General features: G+C 43.2%; 1 protein-coding gene across 6 annotated transcripts in view; it reads right to left on the bottom strand.

Moving 5' to 3' along the window:
* Positions 1-13,711, bottom strand: part of UBE2F (ubiquitin conjugating enzyme E2 F (putative)) — an 84,920-nt gene extending 71,209 nt beyond the window's left edge. For 5 of the 6 annotated variants that reach the window (XR_012831050.1, XM_075710424.1, XM_075710421.1 and 2 more), the window contains exons 1-3: positions 13,656-13,711; positions 10,882-11,015; positions 1,014-1,043 (exon numbers count right to left, since the gene is read on the bottom strand). Coding sequence is in view for 5 of the 6 variants with exons in the window: in XM_075710424.1 (XP_075566539.1) it covers positions 1,014-1,043; positions 10,882-10,999 (148 nt within the window). In the remaining variant the exon portion in view is untranslated. The remainder of the gene's footprint in view (positions 1-1,013; positions 1,044-10,881; positions 11,016-13,655) is intronic. The other variant, XM_075710422.1, reaches the window with a different exon arrangement.
* Between the last annotated feature and the right edge of the window lie 6,971 nt (positions 13,712-20,682).

The raw sequence follows: 20,682 nt of genomic DNA, 5'->3' as shown, positions 1-20,682 counted from the left end.
CTCCAATTCTCTCCCCCATCCCATCAGGGTAGGGGGAGTGAGCGAGCGGCTGCATAGTGCTTAGTTGCTGGCTGGGGCTAAACCACGACAGTACCTCTGAGCATACTAGGCAATAACTTCTTGTGCTTGCCTGTATTCCAAGAACTCATGGTAGAATGATGCTGTTCTGGTCAACGCTTGAAGGGAAAGAGAGCTCAGCAACAACTCAGCTTCACTGTCAACACCCACCCTCACCAACAAATACAGAGCAGTAGGAACTTTACTCCCCTCTAGAAAAGGGCTTTGTGTTTTGCTGTCCACTACAGAACTAGGCTTTCTAAAGCTAAAGAGCAGAAAACATATACTTGATTTTTAACTATCTATCCTCAGCTTTAGAAGCAACAAGCCATTTACCCTATGCTCTTAAAAGCCTATTTTAAATTGGCCATTTTCAGCTTTTAGGATAGCATACAAGTTAGATTCCAGAGCTAAAACCACATTATCTTGCCTTTTTTTTTTTTTTAAGGAATATGTATTACTTTTTTAAAAAACAAATTTTCATTAGTATTTTCACTATTAACAAACACAGCAGGTTACAGCTTGCATGTGAAGTGAAAAAGCACTAGGTTGACTTAAGATGTTTCCCAAGAACTGAACTATTTGCTCTGCCCCTAAAACAGCACCTCCTGTTTTGAAAATGAGAAAATGGAGTTAAAACAGGAGTAAGGCAGTAAATGCACTCTTCAGTTCCAGGTACCTTTTCAGTGGTTTATAAGGGAAGCTCCCATTCCACCACCAATCAAATTCTAGAGCCAAATGATCAATACTGCTTCCAAAGGACACTAATAAGGGATCCACCTCTCCACAACCCCGTAAGGGGGAGCAACAAAGAAAACCTGTTCAAGCCTGAGTAGCAGTTTTGCACAGCTTTGCCTAGAGTTAACAAATATCATTAGCGTTCATACTTCAGTCAAAACATTCAGTTCAACGGTCCTTTTCCCCTTAAAATGCATGCCATTAAATGCTATACTTACAAGGTAAGTTAGCTTCAAGTTCTGCAACCTCTGTTGAAAGAAAAAAAAAATACTGTTATTTATGCAAGCATAAAGCCATTCTTGAAGTCCAAATTGGCAGATTTAATTTAAACCACCCTGTAAATGAAATTTCACTTAAAAATATAATTAAGCTGCACTGGAGGTTTACCTTGAAATTTCTCTTTAGGCCACAGAATTCATTACTAAAAACACTCAGCTGCCCTACAGGCAACACAAATGTATCTATGTTACTGTGATTAGGAGGTTCAGCTCTGCCAAAACTGAAGCACCAGAGCTTCTAATACGCAGAGCAATGGCATTTCAAAAGGTGGCGTTATCCAAACCTCCAAAGTTGTCCACATAAAGCACTAAAACACAGAAAGCCATAACTCTGCAGCCTGCAAAACACAAGAGCAGAAAAACCTCAAGAATTGGGGTGTCAGTCCAATAATAAAAACAAGCACAGGAGGTTCACAGCCTGCATAAGCATTGCCGCTCTCCCGCATCTAACTGCTAACCCTCTTCCACCATCAGCTACGGACTCCCTCAGATTACACACTGTTTTTGTGGAGAAGCCTCCAAGCACAATTACCACGTACTGCACACTTCGAAACTGCTACTGAAACCCTACTTCAGTGGCACTGTCACACTAGATGTTGTCCTGTCTGCAGAAGCTAGCATTAAGAGCACCGAAAGAACCGAAAAAGACAAACGTTCACCTCAAGCACCCAGCACAGCAGCATGCACAGGGAAGCAAAAAAAACTGCATCCATTGCACTACTCCTCCCCTCAAAACCTCTGCACTGTTGAACAAACTCAAGAGCATTAAGATTTTTTGCTCCTGTCCCTGTTGGGTATTTCCCCTCAGAGCACAGTTTGCTATAGATATGCACTCTTGTTCAATTAAGACTTTTTATTTATTGTATTTCCCATGCATAACGCTTAAAAGTTATTCATAAAAGAAAGGAAGTAACCTGATTCAGTTGCATTGCTCCTAAGAATGGAAGTTTGCTTCTAAGCCCCTTCTCTGCCACACTACTTTCTCTGGAAGACCCCCTGCTTTCTCCCTCTTTTGTGTACTTTATTGAAGTCTTACTTTTAACTACTTGTATTTCACAGAAGTATGAATGAGATGTATCAAGATACCTCCCCCCTTTTACTTTCTAGGAAAGCTAACTAACTATATTTTCGCATTTCCTGTAGTCTTTTTTTCCACTTGATTTCTAACTTCGCTTTCTGGTCTGCAAAGACACGGCCCATTTATCTGGGCTAACAACAACATGTAAGAGATTTCAACACCAACTCTCAAAAACAAACTTCTAAAGAAAACTGTAATTCAGTTTAAGATATGGGGAGCAATTTCTTGGCACAGAATCCAAACTGATCTCATCACAATTAAGAGCTCACTAATTTCCCAGAACTTTTCTTGCATCCTCTGCAGCAAGCATGATGCTTATTTGACTCCCACTTCCCACTTGCTTGGCACAGCCCTGGTATGCCTGCATCTGCAGGCTACTATACCAAGAGAGAAAACCCCACCAAACCAGAAGCACTGTGTTTCACACTTACCTGAGAAGTTCACAACTGCACTGTTTAAAATCCCACACTCGGCAGCACTCAAGCAGCCACAGCTGATTTAACCAAAGTTGTGCACTAAAGGCACATGACACTGAAAACTTTTAGCAAAAGTATGCCCCCAAAACAGGACTGTCTTTATAATATACCAAAAATGTAACTTCAGCTATAATCAAGGACTTCATTTTTACTTTCCCTTTCTGGTTAAAAAAAAAAGACAAAAAAAAGACATAACCAACTACTGAAGGCTGCAGCTATTCAAACCCATCGTAGGAGTATTCCCCCACCCCTTTCTCTTTAAACTCACCAGCCTTTCACAGTGGGAGGCACTATCAATCTTCACTAGACAGTAGAGTTTAAGGACCTGGCTCTTATTTTAAGGTGGTGCCTCCTTTCTTTATTGCTTTCTGTGCTTGTGTGTTGTTCAGCTTAATGAATCCTGCCCGCCCTTTGCTTCAATTCTGAGAAAAGGGCAGGCAAGGAAAAGGGAGATACCAAAGGACAGAACATGTTCAAAGCCAGCAATGACCGGGCTGCAGCAGCTCTCCTGAGCCAGAGCCTCACTTCTCTACTGAACCAGGTTCAGTAGGGAATTTACTGATCACCACAGCTCCTTTGAAGCATGAAAAATGTCCTGTAATGCATTCACACTTCTGTGTTTCCCTTTGTCTTGGCACAAGAATGAGCAGGTTTTCATGTGAAGACATGAAAACAAAGGTGCTCACACCCATGAGTATGGAACAGCGTGCTCGAGCTCTTTCTCTGAAGGTGTGCAAACACGTGGGAAGACTACGGTAACTAATCCACAGGAAAGCTTTGTGAACAAAGGCAAGTTCCCCAAAATTAAGGTTTCTAATCAACTCTGCAACAAACCACTGAAACTAAGAAAACAACTTTATAAAAATCAAAAAAGCAGGTAAAGACCTTCTTCAATACTCTAAGCTTTTAAAGTAACATCAAGTAAGGAAACATGTTATTATCAACTGTGCCATATAAACATTGGTGATTAACAATAACTAGCACATTTAATGGGCCAAAGCTACAGTGTTTGTGAGTTTTCTGAATTCTATGACTCTTTGGTAGTGTCAGTCTTGACATCGAAATCACTTTTGTATTTTGCTGCTCAGAAAGCAAACATCTTGACATCATTCAAGCTCCATTAAGATTCTGATTTTTAAGTTAAGTATTTTCTACATAAAGCAATACCACTGGCAAGAATATTCTCCGTAAGAAAATGCCCCTTGTGCAGCCTGCCAACTTATTGGCATGGTTTAACAGATTTGTAAATAAGCAGAATGTAGAAGCAACAATTAGAGCTCCAATGCACTGAACTTCCAAGAGCTCCAAAAGCCTCACTAAATTAAACAAACTTAATCTCACTTTCTGACCTCCTCTTTCAAAAAACTACTGTAACTACAGCTGAACAGTAAAGAAAATCCAATCTGACTGCTTTTCATTATGTTTTGTGGATAATCAGTACCTCTGTCTCAATTCACAGCCAGGCACCTCACCGTTCCTTAAGATGCAAACAACTGGATAACCCAAGTCTCAGGAAATATTGTGTGAAAGCACTCCAGAACTTTCACTGGCTTAGCGGAGGTGCAGAAACACTGCAGACCATCTGAATTCCGCCCGCAGTCAAGAGGGCTGATTGCCAAGAAGCAGCAAACCCGGGAGCACCGCAAGGCCGTGCACCCATGTTGATAAGCCCTCCCAGGTAGGTCCAAAAGGCCGTAGTGTAAGTGCAGACACGTGCCAGAGCTTCTGCAGGGAACAATCTCGGCTGCCGTCAGCCCAGACCCAGACTAGCTCCCGACCAGCCAGTCTGCTGTTCCTGAAACCTTATTTGACCTGGTGCAGGAAGGAGCACACCCAAGCAGCAGGTGTATTTGCGGGGCGCTGCTCTTGACCCAGTATGCACTTGCTTGAACAGCTCCGAATGATATTTTAAACCATAAAAAGAGTAAAAAGGCAAGGGTTAAACTTAAACCTACCACAGCCTTTGGAAGAGTTGAATGCAAACTGATTATGTCTCAGAAACAGAACAGGGGAAACTAAGCCTAACACAAGCAACCAGAGCTATTTATAAATGATTTCACAAACAATAACTCTCCCTACCCATGACAATTCTCAGGACAGAAATAGGAACAGACACTCCTGATGTGTGTACAGGCATATGGTTTATGAGAGACCCACGTGAATGTTATATTCAGTAACGCACAGACTATAATCACGTTGTTCTGCTCGCTCCCTCCCCTTCCCCCCCACCCCAACTCAAAAAGTCAGAATATAGAAGTGCTTTGTTCACTAGCCTTGCCACAAAAAGTCAGGCCATATGCTTCCCACTGGAGTTTCTTTTTAAGTACACAAAACGAAAGCATTATTTCCTCAACTGAAAAAAAACATTCTCATCCACAGCAATACTTACTTCTCTCTGGTTTTGTCCAAAAAGCCTCCCTCTCCTGTTTACACCCTCCATTTAATGTGCATCTTTAAGACTGCTAGAGATTAAGATAAATACCTTGACACTCTTAACAAAACCCCCATTTTCTAAGTATTAATTCTAGCTGTATAATGCTGTTTGCTTCCTCATTTTATCCATCTATCTTTATAGCTTTCCCTACTTAGCTCCTCTGAGCTGTACAACTGCACATACCGGTATTAAAAGTCAAACAAGCTGCCTAATTCTGCCAGTTTCTCAATAGAGTTAAGAGATACATATTTTCCTTCCACTTCCAAATGTTTATTTTAAACAAGACACTATCAAATCACATGCTTCAGCTTCTAGACACTATTAGAAAACTTATTATCCTGACATCAAAAACTAGAAAAAGCCACTGTGGTTGGAAATCTCTTAAGACTGTACTGTATCAATTCATACTTTAGATATGCTGAAAATCAGAGACATAAGAAGTGATGCAATACATTGAACCAGGCGTCCCTTTGTCAGTGAAATCCTAGAAAAAGTCTCAATAATAATTTTTCAAATTAGCTTCAATTCTTGTTGTGTCTTTTGCTTTACATTATCTATCACAGTTAGGCTGCAAGCATTTTAGTGTAAACTACTAGTTTCCTCTAATAAATACAAATTACTCATTCATCAAGCAGCTTTCCACTGTCTTCTTCCACAATAAAGGATTTCATTGGGGGGGGCGCTAAGAAGCATCACTGAAAAGGAAATGCTTTTGTGATTTAAGTTGTGCAATGTGCAGAAGTTAATGCAGCATTTCCAAAACAATGCCTCAAGTAATTTCAAGAGCGTTAATGAAGGAAGGTTTTTATTAATTCTCAAAAAAAAGTATTTTTCCCCCCTCTCAATTTTCCTCACCTGCTATTGTGAGGAGGGGTATTACCATACCTGAAGGTTTAAAGAAAGCAAATATATGGATTCTCCTCATTTTTACTTACAATGCATATTTACCTCACTTTTATGATCAGCTTCCCACTTCCTTCTACAAATGCACACTTGAAACATTTTCCAGTTACATAAATCTGGTTGTAAAACCCACAAATGTTGAAGACAACTAAGGAATAAACCATGCTAACTCATTTTCTTAGATATTAAGTTATTTCAAGCTGTCACTTATAAACAAACTAAGCAGCACTGATAATATAAAACTGAACGATGTTTAGATGCACTATAAAAAAAAGCATTTTGAGGGATAACCTTTGTGATCAAGAAGCGCATACATCGCTGCTAATACTGACATCCTTGCATGTTCTTTAATTCAATTTAGTAGTCACGTTCATTATACAATATTAAACTTAGGAGTACTTTGACTTGTCCTCAACTCCTTTCAAATTTTCAGAAAGGATCTGCCTTTCAAGTTCAGGACTGCATGGCTCAGAGCATTCTGCAGGAGCAGTCATGCGGCCCCTATTCCTAACTTCATTAAGTTCCCCCTTAGAGATGAATTCAACATCAAAAATTGCCTCTGCAGCACACAACAAACTGAAAACTGCTAAAGTAAGTGTACTGCTTGATCATTTTGAGTACTACGTCTACAGAATTCGGGCCTTACTCTCCAACTGAGCCTATTGAAAATCCAGTGAAAACAGAGATGCAAGAACAAGTCACCCTGAAATTTTAACAAAGTTGTGCTTTATTAAAGCCTCTCTCCCTGCCAGAGAGGCAGCAAAGTCCCTTCAAGCACCATTTCTGTCTGGCTCCTCCTCCCCACATCAGTATTTGCTTTCTGCCTTCTCCAGTTGTTCACATTTCCTCCCTTTGATTTGTCTTGAAACACGTTAGTCACTGCTTGGTCTCTCTCCAGTCCACTCCTCCTTGGCCAGAAAGACCCTCTCCAAAAACTGTCAGTCTGAATTACTAGTCCTCGCCCTCCCACTCCCTCAGACACTTCTGCCCTCAGCGACTTCTAAGTGGTGGATGTTTTCCTGAGACTTCTCAGGGTTTCAGAGCAGAATTACCACCGTGCTCCTTGGCCCAGATATATGTGCCCTGCTAACCTCCAAAATGTGCTCCACTAGTTGCTGAGACAATCAGCAGGGGACAGGCTGCTACCAAATCCTGTTTAGCAGCCATGACTTTAACACTCCAGAGGAAAAACAGCTGGAAGAGAATATCCAGCTGGCTCTGAGTTATTTCCCTACCTAAAACTTCAGGGATAGAGGTTTTTCCTTTCATAATATGTCCATGAAATAACCCAACAAAACAGTGCCTGAGCCTTGATTGGTAACTGAATATATACCAATATTGGACGTGTAAGCAATCAAAGGCACAGCTTAGAAAAACTAATAAAGGGCACCAGTATTTTAATAGTAACTTTTTGCATCGAAGTGGGAATAAAGCCTGTTTAACTTGCACCTATCACTAAAGCCAAGGACAGCACCTGACAACGCTCAGCTCACAGCTTCCATACTTCCAGTTTTAGTAAAAGTATTTCAAATGCCAACTTTGAATTTTCTTCTCATCCATACGGTGCAAATAGCTAACATCATACCTAAATTATCACTTTTTCCCCCCCTACTTCAAGGCAATATCAGTTAGCGGACATATGTAGTTGGTCTATGCCAACTTTTTAAAATCTTGTAAGCATCATCTACACTTACCAGTGGCTGGGGTCACAGCTATCCACCCCATAATCAAAATGTCATTGATCTATTTACCAGTCAGTGTACACAACACATTTGAGGACTGCAGGGTTATCAGCATGACGACACATCCTTCAAAGAGATCCTATAATGCCTCCCTGGACAGGACTCTATCAACAAAAACAAGGCTGTCTTTAATTTGCCTCCAGATAAAAAACAGACACTGTCTGTGTCTGGCAATACCTCTAGTAAAACTGGCAGACATCTGTCTGCAGAATTTATGAGACTGTCACCAATTTACCGTGCATGAGGAATAGGAGATTATCTCTCCAGCACATCATCATCATCACCACTCGATCAGGCGAACAGCTATCTGACTGTGGTTCATACACTATCACCAGCTCTCAGGGTCAGGTGGGATTTAGGGTACTATGCCAAAAATCACCCTCAGATAAACTTCCAGGACAGCACACCATGTGTCTAAACTGCTGTGGGGGATACTGCACAGACCAGCTGCCCACTGTTCTCCTATTGACTCAGAAGCTATAGACTTATTTGAGGCCAAAAAGGATTCAGATGTACTACAGAAAGAGCATAGCTATCACTGAGCTTTCTAATGTATGTGACCGCGGTCCCTTATTCTTTCAACTCAGAGGCTTTACACAGTAGAATAAAACCACCACCACTAACACCATTAAGAGTACAACTGAACCAGCACTAACCTCAACACAACTGCTGGGGCAAACAAGAACAGAACATGCCGGGCCTTTTCACATCTCCTCCTCCTCCTCCTTCCTTACTGATAGCCAGCATTTCTTTTCTTTTTTGTAGAACAGATTATTTTTTAATTCACAGTTGCCAGGAGACTGACCTGATTGAGCCTTTCACTCATTCTGCATCTGTCATCTGTTTGGTAACTCCAGTCTAAACAAACATCAGTAACAACTTCTACTTACAACTATTCTTACGGGCTCCCACCAACTTTGTTTCAAGTCTAATACAACAGCCTATTACAGTTTCATACCATCAAGCAGTAAACGGGATCTTCACTGTATGCACACCTTCAGCAGGCAGTTCTTTACTCCCTATCACACTCATTCCTGCAGATCTAGACAACGTGACCTAAAAAAGCCTGTCAACATCAGAAGACCATCTTCACTCAGGCTCTCAACATTGTAGATGCTGCTTCAGCTGATCTAGCTTTAAGAGCTAGAGCACATTCTAGAAACTTTTGTAATTGAATGGTCTACATTTACTTTGAAGTGTAGCTTAAAAGAGAGTATCCCCAACAAGTCTTTTCCAGACTAACTACTAGATTTTCACCTCACTTTCAGTGTAGTTAGACCAAAGTAATCCACTCCAACTGTCAGTTCCCCTTTTGGTCTAGAAACCATTCTAACCAGACTGACAGCCACTCCCACAACTCTTTTTGGAGAGCCACGTGATACAACCTTCACACACAATGAGATCACAATCCAACACTCACACTTGTCAGAAGGATGCCGGCAGTGACCTGCTTTTAACATTTGTTAGTTTGGGACTCAACTCGTTCAATACTTAGTCTCTGCTGGCTTGCTAATGGTAGCCGTAGCAATTACAATGTCAATACTAATTTTCTATAGCTTACATTCTTTTCTTCCCCTGCAGACATAGGTAAGGTTTTAGTCATAAAAGTGAAAAACACGATTACTCGAAGGGTACAGTAAAATTTCTTATGGCACATCATGCTATACCAGGCATTGTACTTGAAGTGTATTTATATTACACTGCTATTTTCCCTGTACCAAGTCTACACTTGTAGGTTAATAAAAATCTCGGATTATATATATTTAGTAATTTGGCTTTGTAGCTTAGCCTGGTTAAAGAGCTTATTTCTCCTGCCTGATAACTTTCCTCTCAGAATTGGAGTTAACTGAGGATTTCCAAACTGGAAGTCTAAAGCAAGCTCTTTGCAAGAGTTATCACATCAGCATTTAAAGAGAATTAAAACTCCCTGTCCTTAGAACAATGCAAAGAGAGAAAATTGTGACCATAACGTTCCTACAGTCTAGCTGAGGTGCTTCCCAGTGCACTGAGGCAGCAGCATTGCAGTGGAACCTTGCTCCAGGATACAGTTATATGGCAGAATCTACCCTAATTCAAAAAAGCCATATGTAACACTATGGTTAAGTAATATCATTCAGGCAAATATACCAGCATCAATCTCAAGCCATTCTCAAATCAGACCAGGAAATGACCACACTTCATTTGACCGGCATGAATCCTAACGGTGACAGCTTACACATCAACAGCACTATATTCACTATTGATCATTTTTAGCAGAAACATCAACTACATATTCCTTGCCACTAGATCAAGCTGCACAGCTCGAGCACTAAAACACTCAACTATTACCAGAGGGAGTAAACCTGAGCTTAAGCCCACAGTAACTGAGAAGTGTCAGCGTGTATAGATTTATAAATATAAGATTATCTATGCTACAGAAAAAATGAAAAGCAAGAAAAAGCTGTCCCCAGTTTTACTATAAAATAGTTTAATTATTTTCTCACAAACTACCTCATTTACCCAGAACTGCCACAAAGTAGAAGTTGGGGTTTTTTTTCCCCACTAATGGCAAGCCAGCTAGTAACAACCTACAGCAGCCTTCCTAGAACAGACCATATCATACTACAAAAAAAATGAGTGGGTTTTTTTATTCACTACTTCATACTGAACTTCAAATGACTCCAGGCCTATGAAAAATATAGCTTTGCATTGCTTTTTTAAGCTTTTTAAAGTCTACTGCCTCTGATCTATACCATTAAAGACCACCAGATCACTGATGTTACTTTTAGGACTTTCTTTCCTGTCACAGACAGTTATGGTTTTGCTCAAAAAATACCTTCCTATCAAGTCAATTCTGATACTCTCCTATATATTCAGTGACAGTTATGTGACAGTTTTGTATCATAATGTTTTAACTGATGACACAGTTCCCAGTGATGGATTAACCTTTCAGCAGAGTAAGGAGAAGGCTTTTTGTATTTTGCATTATTCAATGAAAATAAGTGTCCTACAGGCAAAGAGCTATGGGAGATGCGACGTATGCCAATATATACCCTATGGTATAAATCCTTAGGTAAGGCACAAGCAATTTTAAAAATACTTCTGGAAACCATTTTATGTGCAATTTAGTATTGTTTACCGGCAACACACCTGCAAACTGTAAGTCCCAAAATATTTTAATATAAGTTCCTTTCACCTTTAACGAGTAATTTATCTCGAACAGACACCCTCCGAGTTGAATCAGAAGCTGGATTAGATGCACGGGGTCCTCTGACACCATCATCCCGCTTCAACTTGCTTGCCAGAGTTAGCATTACTGCTGTCTTCACTCTAGAACACAATATTAGAACAAAGTCAATTACCAGAACTAAATCACTAGGGCAAGGTAGTACAAAACCAAGTTACAGTCAGTGCCTTATTCAACAACTATCATCATATTCTTAGCAGTCAAACAAAGAATATGACACACACAGTTAACATGACTGCGATTAAAGATGAGGATGGCCTAGAGTACTTGAAGAATGCGAGTTTGTTTCAGATGTGAATACTGAGAGAGTTACAGTATATTAGGCCAAGAGGAAGTTCAGTTTTGCTGGAGAAAGGTCAGATCTTCATCGTTGTTTACAATCCAGTTTCACTGCACCATCTACCACAGTATACCACTGCTTGACATCGCTCCTTTGAAAGAATTGGTGTGAAAATAACCCTGCCAGATTCCTGGCCAGACAACCTGCTACGACCATTCTCATCCACACTTCAAGTGACAATATTCAGAGCTATTTTTCATCTGGTCAAGGAAAAGGCGGGGGGGTGGGGGTGGGGAATATGTTACTGGAACAATTCTCTAACACTAGGAAGTGAGCTTTCAGTCAGCTACCAGGAAAGGAAATGGACTTAAACTGCAAATAGTGCAATTATCTATGCAGCTGCACAACAGTAACTCTGCACAGTGCGAAGCAACAGTGGAGAAAGTTACACATGGAGATTTGATAACTGAAATGAAGAGATTTTTTGCTGTGTCAGTCCTCCACTACAAAAGATAACTGCACTGATAAATAAATTACAGTAAAAGGTAGACAGAATGTCAAAGTCACAAAACCAAAACATTCGGTCTGTCGTGGCTTAATACATTTTTACACTACTCCTAGTTGAAGGCAACTCATTCTTCTTAATAGCTGGGCCAAAGCCAACATAATGCTGACAAAATCCATACCCTTTAGTCCCCACCACCAGTAAAATGGTAGAAGAAACATTTATCCTTTAGTCATATGAGTTAATTAAACAAAATAAAGGAAAAAAAGTAGGAAGTCAGAATATAGTCTTTACACTAGCTAGCTTGCATAGACCACCAGACAGGTATGATGCAGCAGTTAGCAAGACATGAAACAGATGCTCAGGTAACATCAGCTCTCATAGTATAAAATGGAGAATCAGACGAGATACTAATAAGGCAAGTGATAAAGTCCAGTAAACCACTGAGATGAAGACAATCACACTATAAAATGACAAGACTTGATAGAAGATTTATCTCTGTCAGCTTCAGCAATATGTGTCTCAATGTTTCCTTCCTTCTTGTAAGCAAGCCCTGAAGTGAAGTTTAACAGGTCCATTGCAACAGCAGGTACTTCACTTGTTCATTTCCTTTGTTCTTGCCCCAGAGAAAACAGGAGATAAAGCCTCTGGCCTGCCAATCTAGTCACTATATCTGTAAGACAGCCCTATTGCTTTCTCAAGGTTGTGAGAAAGCTGACAGCTTTATACCAAACATCAAGCCAACACCAAAACACCAATGAAGGGGCAAGAAGGAGAAATGAAACAACTGACATGACACTTGGATGTTGAGAAAAACACAACAGATAAGCGAGTAACAAGGTTTAAAAAAAAGGAAAGCATATATTTCACAATGGTACCTAACAGGATGAAATTCTGGCAAGATCTACAAGAAGGTCAAGTTCTCTGAAGTTGACAAGTATGCATGTTAGCATCAAGATCCAGATTTTTTTAAAAAAAGAAAAAGTAAAATTCAGGGCAAATGTAAATCCCGCTTGCTCAACTGAAACATTCAGTAGTTTTTTTTCTCCCACTACCCCAGAGAAAGAAAGAATAAGCGGACAAAACAGTCCTTTTTTCCTTAGAGAAAAGAAAGACATCAGCTGGTTTAAAAACATAAATAAATACATAAGGAGGAAGGGAGTAGGGGAGTCTGGGAAGTAATGACACAGGGTCCTAAAAGAAAAAACAAAACAAAACAAAACAAAAAAACCTGCAGGCAACCCCTCCCCCCCCAAAACCCTTTTAGGTGCCAAGTCCAAATGAAATCAACTTCAATGGGAATTAAATGCATAAATACCTTTATAGAACTGTTTCCTCACTGCTTGTTCTAAAAAACTAGGAAACCGAAGAGGAGTGTGACCAGTGGGGAAACGAGGTGATTCGCTCCAGCTATACCCAGATTTCATCAAGGGAGCACCGCGAGGAAGCACCCAAAACTTGCCAACCGCATGGGGCAAGCAAGGCTGTACCGCTGCGCGACACGGCGGAGACAGGGGAGGGAAGGGTGCTGTGCTTATTTATAGGGAAGCGCAAGAGAGCCCCGGGATTTCGCCGGCTCCCTTGGGAGCGGAGGCAGCGCGGGGCCGCCCTGCGGGAGGGTGCCCGCTCCCTGCGCCGCCGCCGCCGCCGCCGCTACCGGGAAGCCCCTCCGCAGGGGGCAGGGAGGATCGCTGGGCTCCTGCGCAGGGGGTACGACCCTGCTGGGCCAGGGAGTAGTTCCGGGGGGCCAGCGGGCCCCCCCCCCCGCTGTCGCCGGGGCCCCGAGGCCTGGCGGGCCAGGGCTGCCCCGGGAGATGTGGGGGCACCGGGTGGGGGAGGGAAGGGGCCGGGCCTGAGGCGGGGCGGGAGGGGCCGGGCCTGAGCTGAGGGGGCTAGCCCCGGCCCAGGGTGGGGGGAGAGGGGGCGGCCCGCACTTACCTGAGCGCGGCGGCGTCAGGGCCCGGCTCCCACGGCCAACACCATCCCCGGGGCTGGCCCGGGGCAGGGGGCGGCGGCGCGGCTCCTCCCTCCCTCCCTCGGCGGCGGCGCCGGAAGTGGGCAGCGCCGGGGGCGGGGCCGCAGCCGCCGCGGGGCGCGCGCCCGTCAACAACAGCTTTGTCGGCAGCGCGCGGCGATCTCGCGAGAGTTTGGGGGGGGTGCGTGCCCCTGTCGAGTTCTCGCGAGAGTTGCCGGTGGGGAGGGCGTTCGCCCCCGGCAGGGCGGCGCCATCTTGGGGCGCAGCGGCGGGCGGGCGGCGGCGGTGCGGCTCTGCCAGCCGAGCGGGCTGGCGGGTCCCGGCCCCGCGCCTCCTGGGCGAGGGCTCTCGCTGCGCCTGAGGAAAATCGGCCCCCTGCCAGCGGGAAGGGCCAAGCCCCGGCCCAGAGCGCGGCCTTCCCACACCACCGGTGTCGTCTTCTTACGTCCCCTTGCAGGGCTGCAAAGTGCGGTTTGATTCGGCTGCAGTGTTAATTACATTGAGTCACCAGGGAGATGTGATAAATGGCTGCGTCACGAGAGGGGAAAAACCAACAATGATCAGCATGATTTCAGAAGGGGAGCTAAACATCTGGCTTGCTGTAGCCTTTGCACTAGTGCCTGCTTAAATTAATTCACGTAAGCTGTACATGTTAGCACCAGATGAGTGGAAGCAATGGTCAATCAGTGTAATGAGTGTAAAAAACTGGCAAGGGTGCATTTAATATTGGAGAGTAAATGACTGATACCGTGACTCTAGACTAACGACCAGTTGAATCTTCAGAAACTCCTTCACAATCAGATTAGATCAGACCCTCAATCTGTAAGACTTAAATATGTGCATAACTTTTAACGAGGTCTTCCATGCATTAGCTTCCAATGAATAAGGGAACTGAAGTGAAGCCGTTAGAGAAGCGTCCAGGTTAGAAGGTTTTATAAAGTAAAGCTAGAGACCAGACACAAGGCAAGTTTGGTAGACAGCTATTGAAATACAGCATCCTGAACATTCACTGAAATGATACTGCTTCCCCTTCACCACAAGATGACTGGAATTTATCTTAGTCAAACCTAGTTAAACCAGTGCAGAACTGCAACTCGGAGGCCTTAAACTGCCTTAACCCTTTCACAAGCTTAATGCGAAAGACGAGCACCCAGCGGAATTGACTGAAAAACATTTGCCTTTTCCACAGTTCTTTTTAGTAACAGCCTGTCCACTGCCAATTGGACAGTGAACGCTTTGGTTTTCAGCTGGAAAAAACTAACCAAAAGGTGAAGGGAAAAAAAAAAGTGTGTGTTGAGAAAAACCTGCTTTCCACTCTTTGGCTTCAGCAGGGTAGAAGGCAAGAGGGGAATTAAAAAATGAACCCAACAGGTGTATATATGCCACCAACGGCTAGAAACGGCGAACATGACAGTCCTCCTTTTCGTACTCTGGCTCCGTGGCTACACCACACAGATGCACCAGCTGGGATGTTTAAAAATTGCCAACTTTAAGAAGAAAATAATCTCAAAAATTATCCAAAACACTAAATCCTAGGGCTTTTTTTTCTGATTACAGATTAATCCAAGTGCAGATTGATCCAAAATGAGCACATCAGCTAGCTGTAGAGATGCAGGAGACAGCCAGGACCCTGACAGGCCACCTCACACCAGTGAGTACGTCTGTTCAGACCTCGCCGCCTGCCTCCTCCCTGGCTGTGCCACAGCAGCGGGTCCCTCCTCCTTTGCCAGGTGGATGGGGACTGTGTTTGTGAGTGACACAGACACCAAGTGTCTTAGAAAAGCATCTGTGTGATTCTGCTTCCAGATTCTCATGCTGGTGCAGCTAGGAACCGACAAGATGGCCTGAGGATGGCTGTACTTCCCACAGCAATAAGATGAAGCTGTTTCACACCTGCAGCAGACTATGGACCCTACAATACAATTTCATGATCCTGTCATAAAGCCTACTGGGGCATAGCAGGGCAAACAAAGGTTGCAAAGTCAACCTCAGCAATGGTATTTCCCAGCTCACTTGCCTTTTAATAGCAACACCCTGGAAATACAGCTTTGAATATTCAAGATACTGATGTATCTTCTGCTGATATTTTTTTCTCTCCTGAAGGGTATTGCCCACTACCGAAGTCCAAGTCAGTAAGCAGGCCAGAGTCACAACAGCATTATTATTAGTTAGGCTTAAAATGCTCTACCTTAATAAGCAGCTTAGCGGCTCTTTAGAAAAGTCAAGAAACCTGCTTCTGTTTTACCTTCAGATATTGCCAGCTGCCCTTCCTTTTTTTGCGGTGCAGTAGTTCAGTTAATATCTGGTCACTGTGACCTGTGCTGGGATTAATAAAATGTTTTTATGAGCCAATTCATAAAGCTGCTGTCAACAAACTGCCACCTCCTCTAAAGACTAATCAAAGCTGAGCCAATGCTGTCCAGCACAGGCTGTAATGATGTCAGGACTCCTTGCACCCTCTGCCAGTTCCTGTTATTAGTGATGAGCAAAATTCAGCATCCGATGTTCGGTGACCTTCTGGAAGTACTTAACAATATCAGTTTACAGCGGCCTGAAGAAAAGTCTTTGAAAATCAGATTAATCTAAACCCACAGCCCAGTTATTCTTTTTCTTCAGACAGTGTTGTTGTAAGTCTAGACAGTGAGACAGCAGTGCTGTTTACTGGAAGCAAGAGTCTCCTATTTTTACTGTGATCCCTCTCTACCCACACAACATCTACTCTGGGAAAAATGAAGCGAACGTGTTGTATATACCCAAAATATGTACCATAAGGGATACATGGCGCATGCGCACACTTCCCACTGCCACGTGTTCTCAACTCAAAATGCTTTTATTTTGTGTTTGACAAGATGTTTTTCTCATTCTCTCACCTTTTATCCCTTTTGGCTTCAGGAGTGTAGCGTAAGCTACTCCTGAAGCTGATCTCTCAGGAGACCAGGGTCTTGAGAAATACTGTGTGCTTACAGAGAACCTTGATTTTTCACAAGTACCAGCTGATCTGGGGCAAATTCAAATTGCTCCACTGAAAACTTTCCTGGTGGATGCCCCAAATCAGGCACTACACTGCATGTTCGAGGCATCAAACCAAGATATTTCCAAAGGTGCTGCTGAAGAGGTGAGAGTCTCAAGGGTTCAGCACCCAAGGAAATAACCACTGGTGAGAGTAGTTTATAAAGTAATTTCATAATGTTATATCTATACCTCTGTATCAGTACTTAAAAACACTAATGACTGGTTGAAAATCGTTAATAGCTAAAACCCACTTTCAGTTGATGCATACATGATGGAGTATTTTGTTTTCCCATCACTGTGTCTGTGACCTGTCAAGTATTTCATATAGCAAGAATCTGAGCAGTTGCAGACATCACCTGGTGCAGCAAACAAAACCAAGATTTCTCTTCTGTTGGATTTCAGGCAATTACCCAGCCATTTTCCATTACTCAGTTGTGACTGTTTTTAAAGCTAAAGAAGATGAAACAAGCATCTTGCATTTAAACTATACCACCATTTAAAGAGTATTTGTGTCATCTTCTGTCCTTTTCTCATGCTTTTATTTAACACATAACGTCTCTCTGCTGGGGGTGAAGTAGAGGACATCTGCTTTGTGTTTAAGTATCAGCTCCTGCCTTAATGAGCAATTGTGGAAGTTCTCATATTGTCAGGAACAAAGAGAACCAACCAGTATCTTAACTACCTCATGGGTTCTCTAAACACAGCTTTTCTGTGCTCTTACTTTAAAAACCTTAGCTCTATATCCAGACGCATTCCATCTGCTGAAAAACAAAGCAGAAGTCCCTGCTGCTCACTGTTCGGTCCCAGAGTTTGCGATCTCCAAAGAGATGCTAGTTCTGTGTTTCTACTCAAGCGCTCAGCAAGCTCGGACAGCTGGGATCACACACTTTGCCTACAGAAAAGCAAGAGAGTAGACCTTAATGGAGCAGGCCATACGGTTTTAGGCCTTAAAACAGGGGCAGGTTAAGGATGTATCTGGTTTTTAAGACTCTTTTTAGATAAGGGATCTGATTTTAAGTACAAGGTTAAAAGCAATGTGGTATCGCACAATTTGCAGTGTTTAAACAGTGAAGGAAGCCAATGAGCAAGCAGGACATTCTGGTCTGGCAGAAAATGTGCTCACTAATAGTCTTAGCTTTCCACCACCTTGTTTACTTCCTTGAGTTTAGCCTGTGTTGACTTTCTCCCCTCCCTCTCTTAAATAAGAGCATTCTGCTTTTAGACTGAAATCATTAGACACTGACCTGTCACACCAGACCTGAAACTGGCTTTGGCGTATCAGAAGGAAGAGGATGTTGTACCACAGTAACTATAGCAATGGCGCTTGCAGTAACACAGCTGCTAGTTCATATCCACATAGCCAAGAAAAAGTAAATATCACTGATGTGAGGCACGTGAGATCGTTGCCACGTGTAACACTTTGCCTCCGCCTCCTGCACACTTCAACCCGCATCTGCTGCAAGCCATTTGGAAGAAGAGCAGATCGCTGTAATTTCATTGTGGTCGTGATGGCAATATCGGAGCATTTTTTCCACACACAGCTTTATTAAAGTCATATGAAAAGGGGATCTCAAGAGCTCTTGCAGTAACAACTGGCTTCCCATTAGTCAATAATTGTGCATCACTGTGGACAGTTATAAGCAGAGCACCAAAGGAGAAACATGCCAAGAGAAGAGCATAACAGCCCCATGGGCTGCATCTCATGAGGATTACCAAGCAGCTGAGATTTGATGTATACTTTATAACAAACAATCACACAACCCTCTGATTAAAATCAGTGTACATGTTTGGCTGCTGATACCTATCAGAGACTGCATTGACCAGGGATTCAGCTGCTGCTTCCCATGGGCACTGCTAAAACCAGAGAACAAAACACCAGAGAAATGCTCAGAATCAGATTAGAAAGCCAGGGTTTGCCTGCAGGTCTGGGGGGGGGGGGGGGGGGGAGGAAGCCAAAAGCCTCACACTGATTTTGTTTGTTTTTTTGAAGGCTTGGGTTTCTTGTCTAGACAGTCCTAATCTTGACTTTTTTCTTGGACAGAGTAATCCTCTCTCCATCTCCTGAAACATAGTCTGCCTGCAGGACTTCACATTCATGGCGGTCACAGCCCCCAGTGACAACCTGGACCTTGGAGCTGGGGTTAAACTACTGCAGAGCCAGCCCAGCACCATGAGAGGGTGTTACATTTTCAGCTTTTGGCTTGCTTGATGGTTAACCCAGAACCCTTTTTGTCCTTTAAAAAGAGATTCTGGGTTTTTTTTAGCAGGGCATGCCTGCCCCTGTCTGTGAAGCAGACCTTAAGGTTTTTAGTCCATCCCCTAATCTGTTACCCATAAACATCCTAAAGGCCCATATCTACGTGCCAACATGGTGTGACACATTGCCTATTCAGTTTGGATGGTCAAAACAGGTGACCGACAGCGCTGCAGTCTATTGAGATGACAGTAACCAAGGCAAGTTTTAGGCCACATTTTGCAGGGATGGAAAGCCAAGCAGTTTGAGACTACAGGCATACCTGGTAGCACTGGTGTGCAGTCAGGGTGCTTGGGATTAACTCTGACTCTCTTGCACCTACAAAGCTACACTACAACAGCCAGTGATCTGGGAAGCCCTCAGCTTGTCAGCTTTTAGGGAGAGAAACAGCCTTTAGAAATTTAAGGAGCAATGGACAGCACAGGGACTGAGAGCTCCTTCGCTCCAATGGGTTGTGGACCTCTCTTTCGCTACGTAAAGTGATTCCTTGTGGAAATTGCACCTGAAGCAGCATCAAGAAAGCACAGTCGTGGTCCTCCACCCCAACCCAGACACATCCTCCTGGACAAGAGACCATGGAGCAAACAAGGAACCTGGAATGACTTGGAGAAGTATTTATGAAACATCTGAACTTTTCTCCTTCATCTTTTTTAATTCCAGCATTTAGGGATGGGACCATTATCTTGGACGTGTGAAGGCCAATGCCTTTTCTCAGAGCTTTCCCATAAGCCAGCTGGAATTCCCTTATTACTTTGGCAGCTCACAGTTATACTCTAGCAGATGCAAGAGGCACCAAACCTGAGCCTTTGGTGCGGGCATTTAAATTACTACATTTTCCTAACACGCCTTCTCCCATTTCTGGCATGTTTAGCATAAATCTCAGCCTGGTTTGTAAATCTACAGTTTTTCCTTCTCAAAGGCTATTACATTTATCTGTCACATCTATCAGTGCTGTGCCCAAAGATTTCAGGCTTTTACCTGAAGCACCTGGGGACAGAGGGGTCTGTGCAGTGGAAGGAGTGATAGTGCACAAAGAACCACGCAGGCCTGCCACCCCTTCCCTAGCAGTCTTGGGGCAGAAAGGAGCAGCTTTCTGAGGAGAACATCGAAAACAAACAGATTTCTTTAATAAAAAAGAAAATGAAGAATACCCTGGGGCAGGGGCATCTTCCCTGGAGCCAGAAAGCTGTCCCGGCCCGGTCCGCAAGCACTTCTGTCAGAGCATGAGTGCAAAGGGAGAGTCAGGGGATGGGGGTTGCTGGGGGAAATTCTCCGGAAACGGAGAAATGGTTCAATCGTGGCTACAAAGGTGACAGCCAAAATGAGACTTCTGGAGTGCAGAGGAAGCAAATCATTACTAATTGAGGCAGCAGTTTGGAGTCCCAGGAGCCTTCAGCAGCTATCTTTTGGCCTGTTCCTCTAGTCCAAAGTCCATTTTTTTGCAGTAAAATGAGTAACCCATCTGCCACTCATACATGTGCAGCTGAAGTAATCTGCAGTTCAAAGTGAAGGTTATTTTTCAAATAACCTTTTTTGTCAAAGCAAATCAAAAGCAGGCAGATCTTACTGAACACTCTCTCCCTGGATGGCAACATAGGAACATCACAAAATGATTCCCAGTATGATTGCTGATAGACAGGAATTATTATTTTGAATTACAAACAGCACCAAAAGGGAGGAGAAATTACAACATCAACAGCAGCAGTATCTAGTGTATTTCAAAG

Source organism: Pelecanus crispus, chromosome 5 (genome assembly GCF_030463565.1).
Source record: "Pelecanus crispus isolate bPelCri1 chromosome 5, bPelCri1.pri, whole genome shotgun sequence".
Lineage (NCBI taxonomy): Eukaryota > Metazoa > Chordata > Aves > Pelecaniformes > Pelecanidae > Pelecanus > Pelecanus crispus.
The sequence above is the reverse complement of the archived record's forward strand: the minus strand, read 5'-3'. Positions and strand labels throughout refer to the sequence as shown.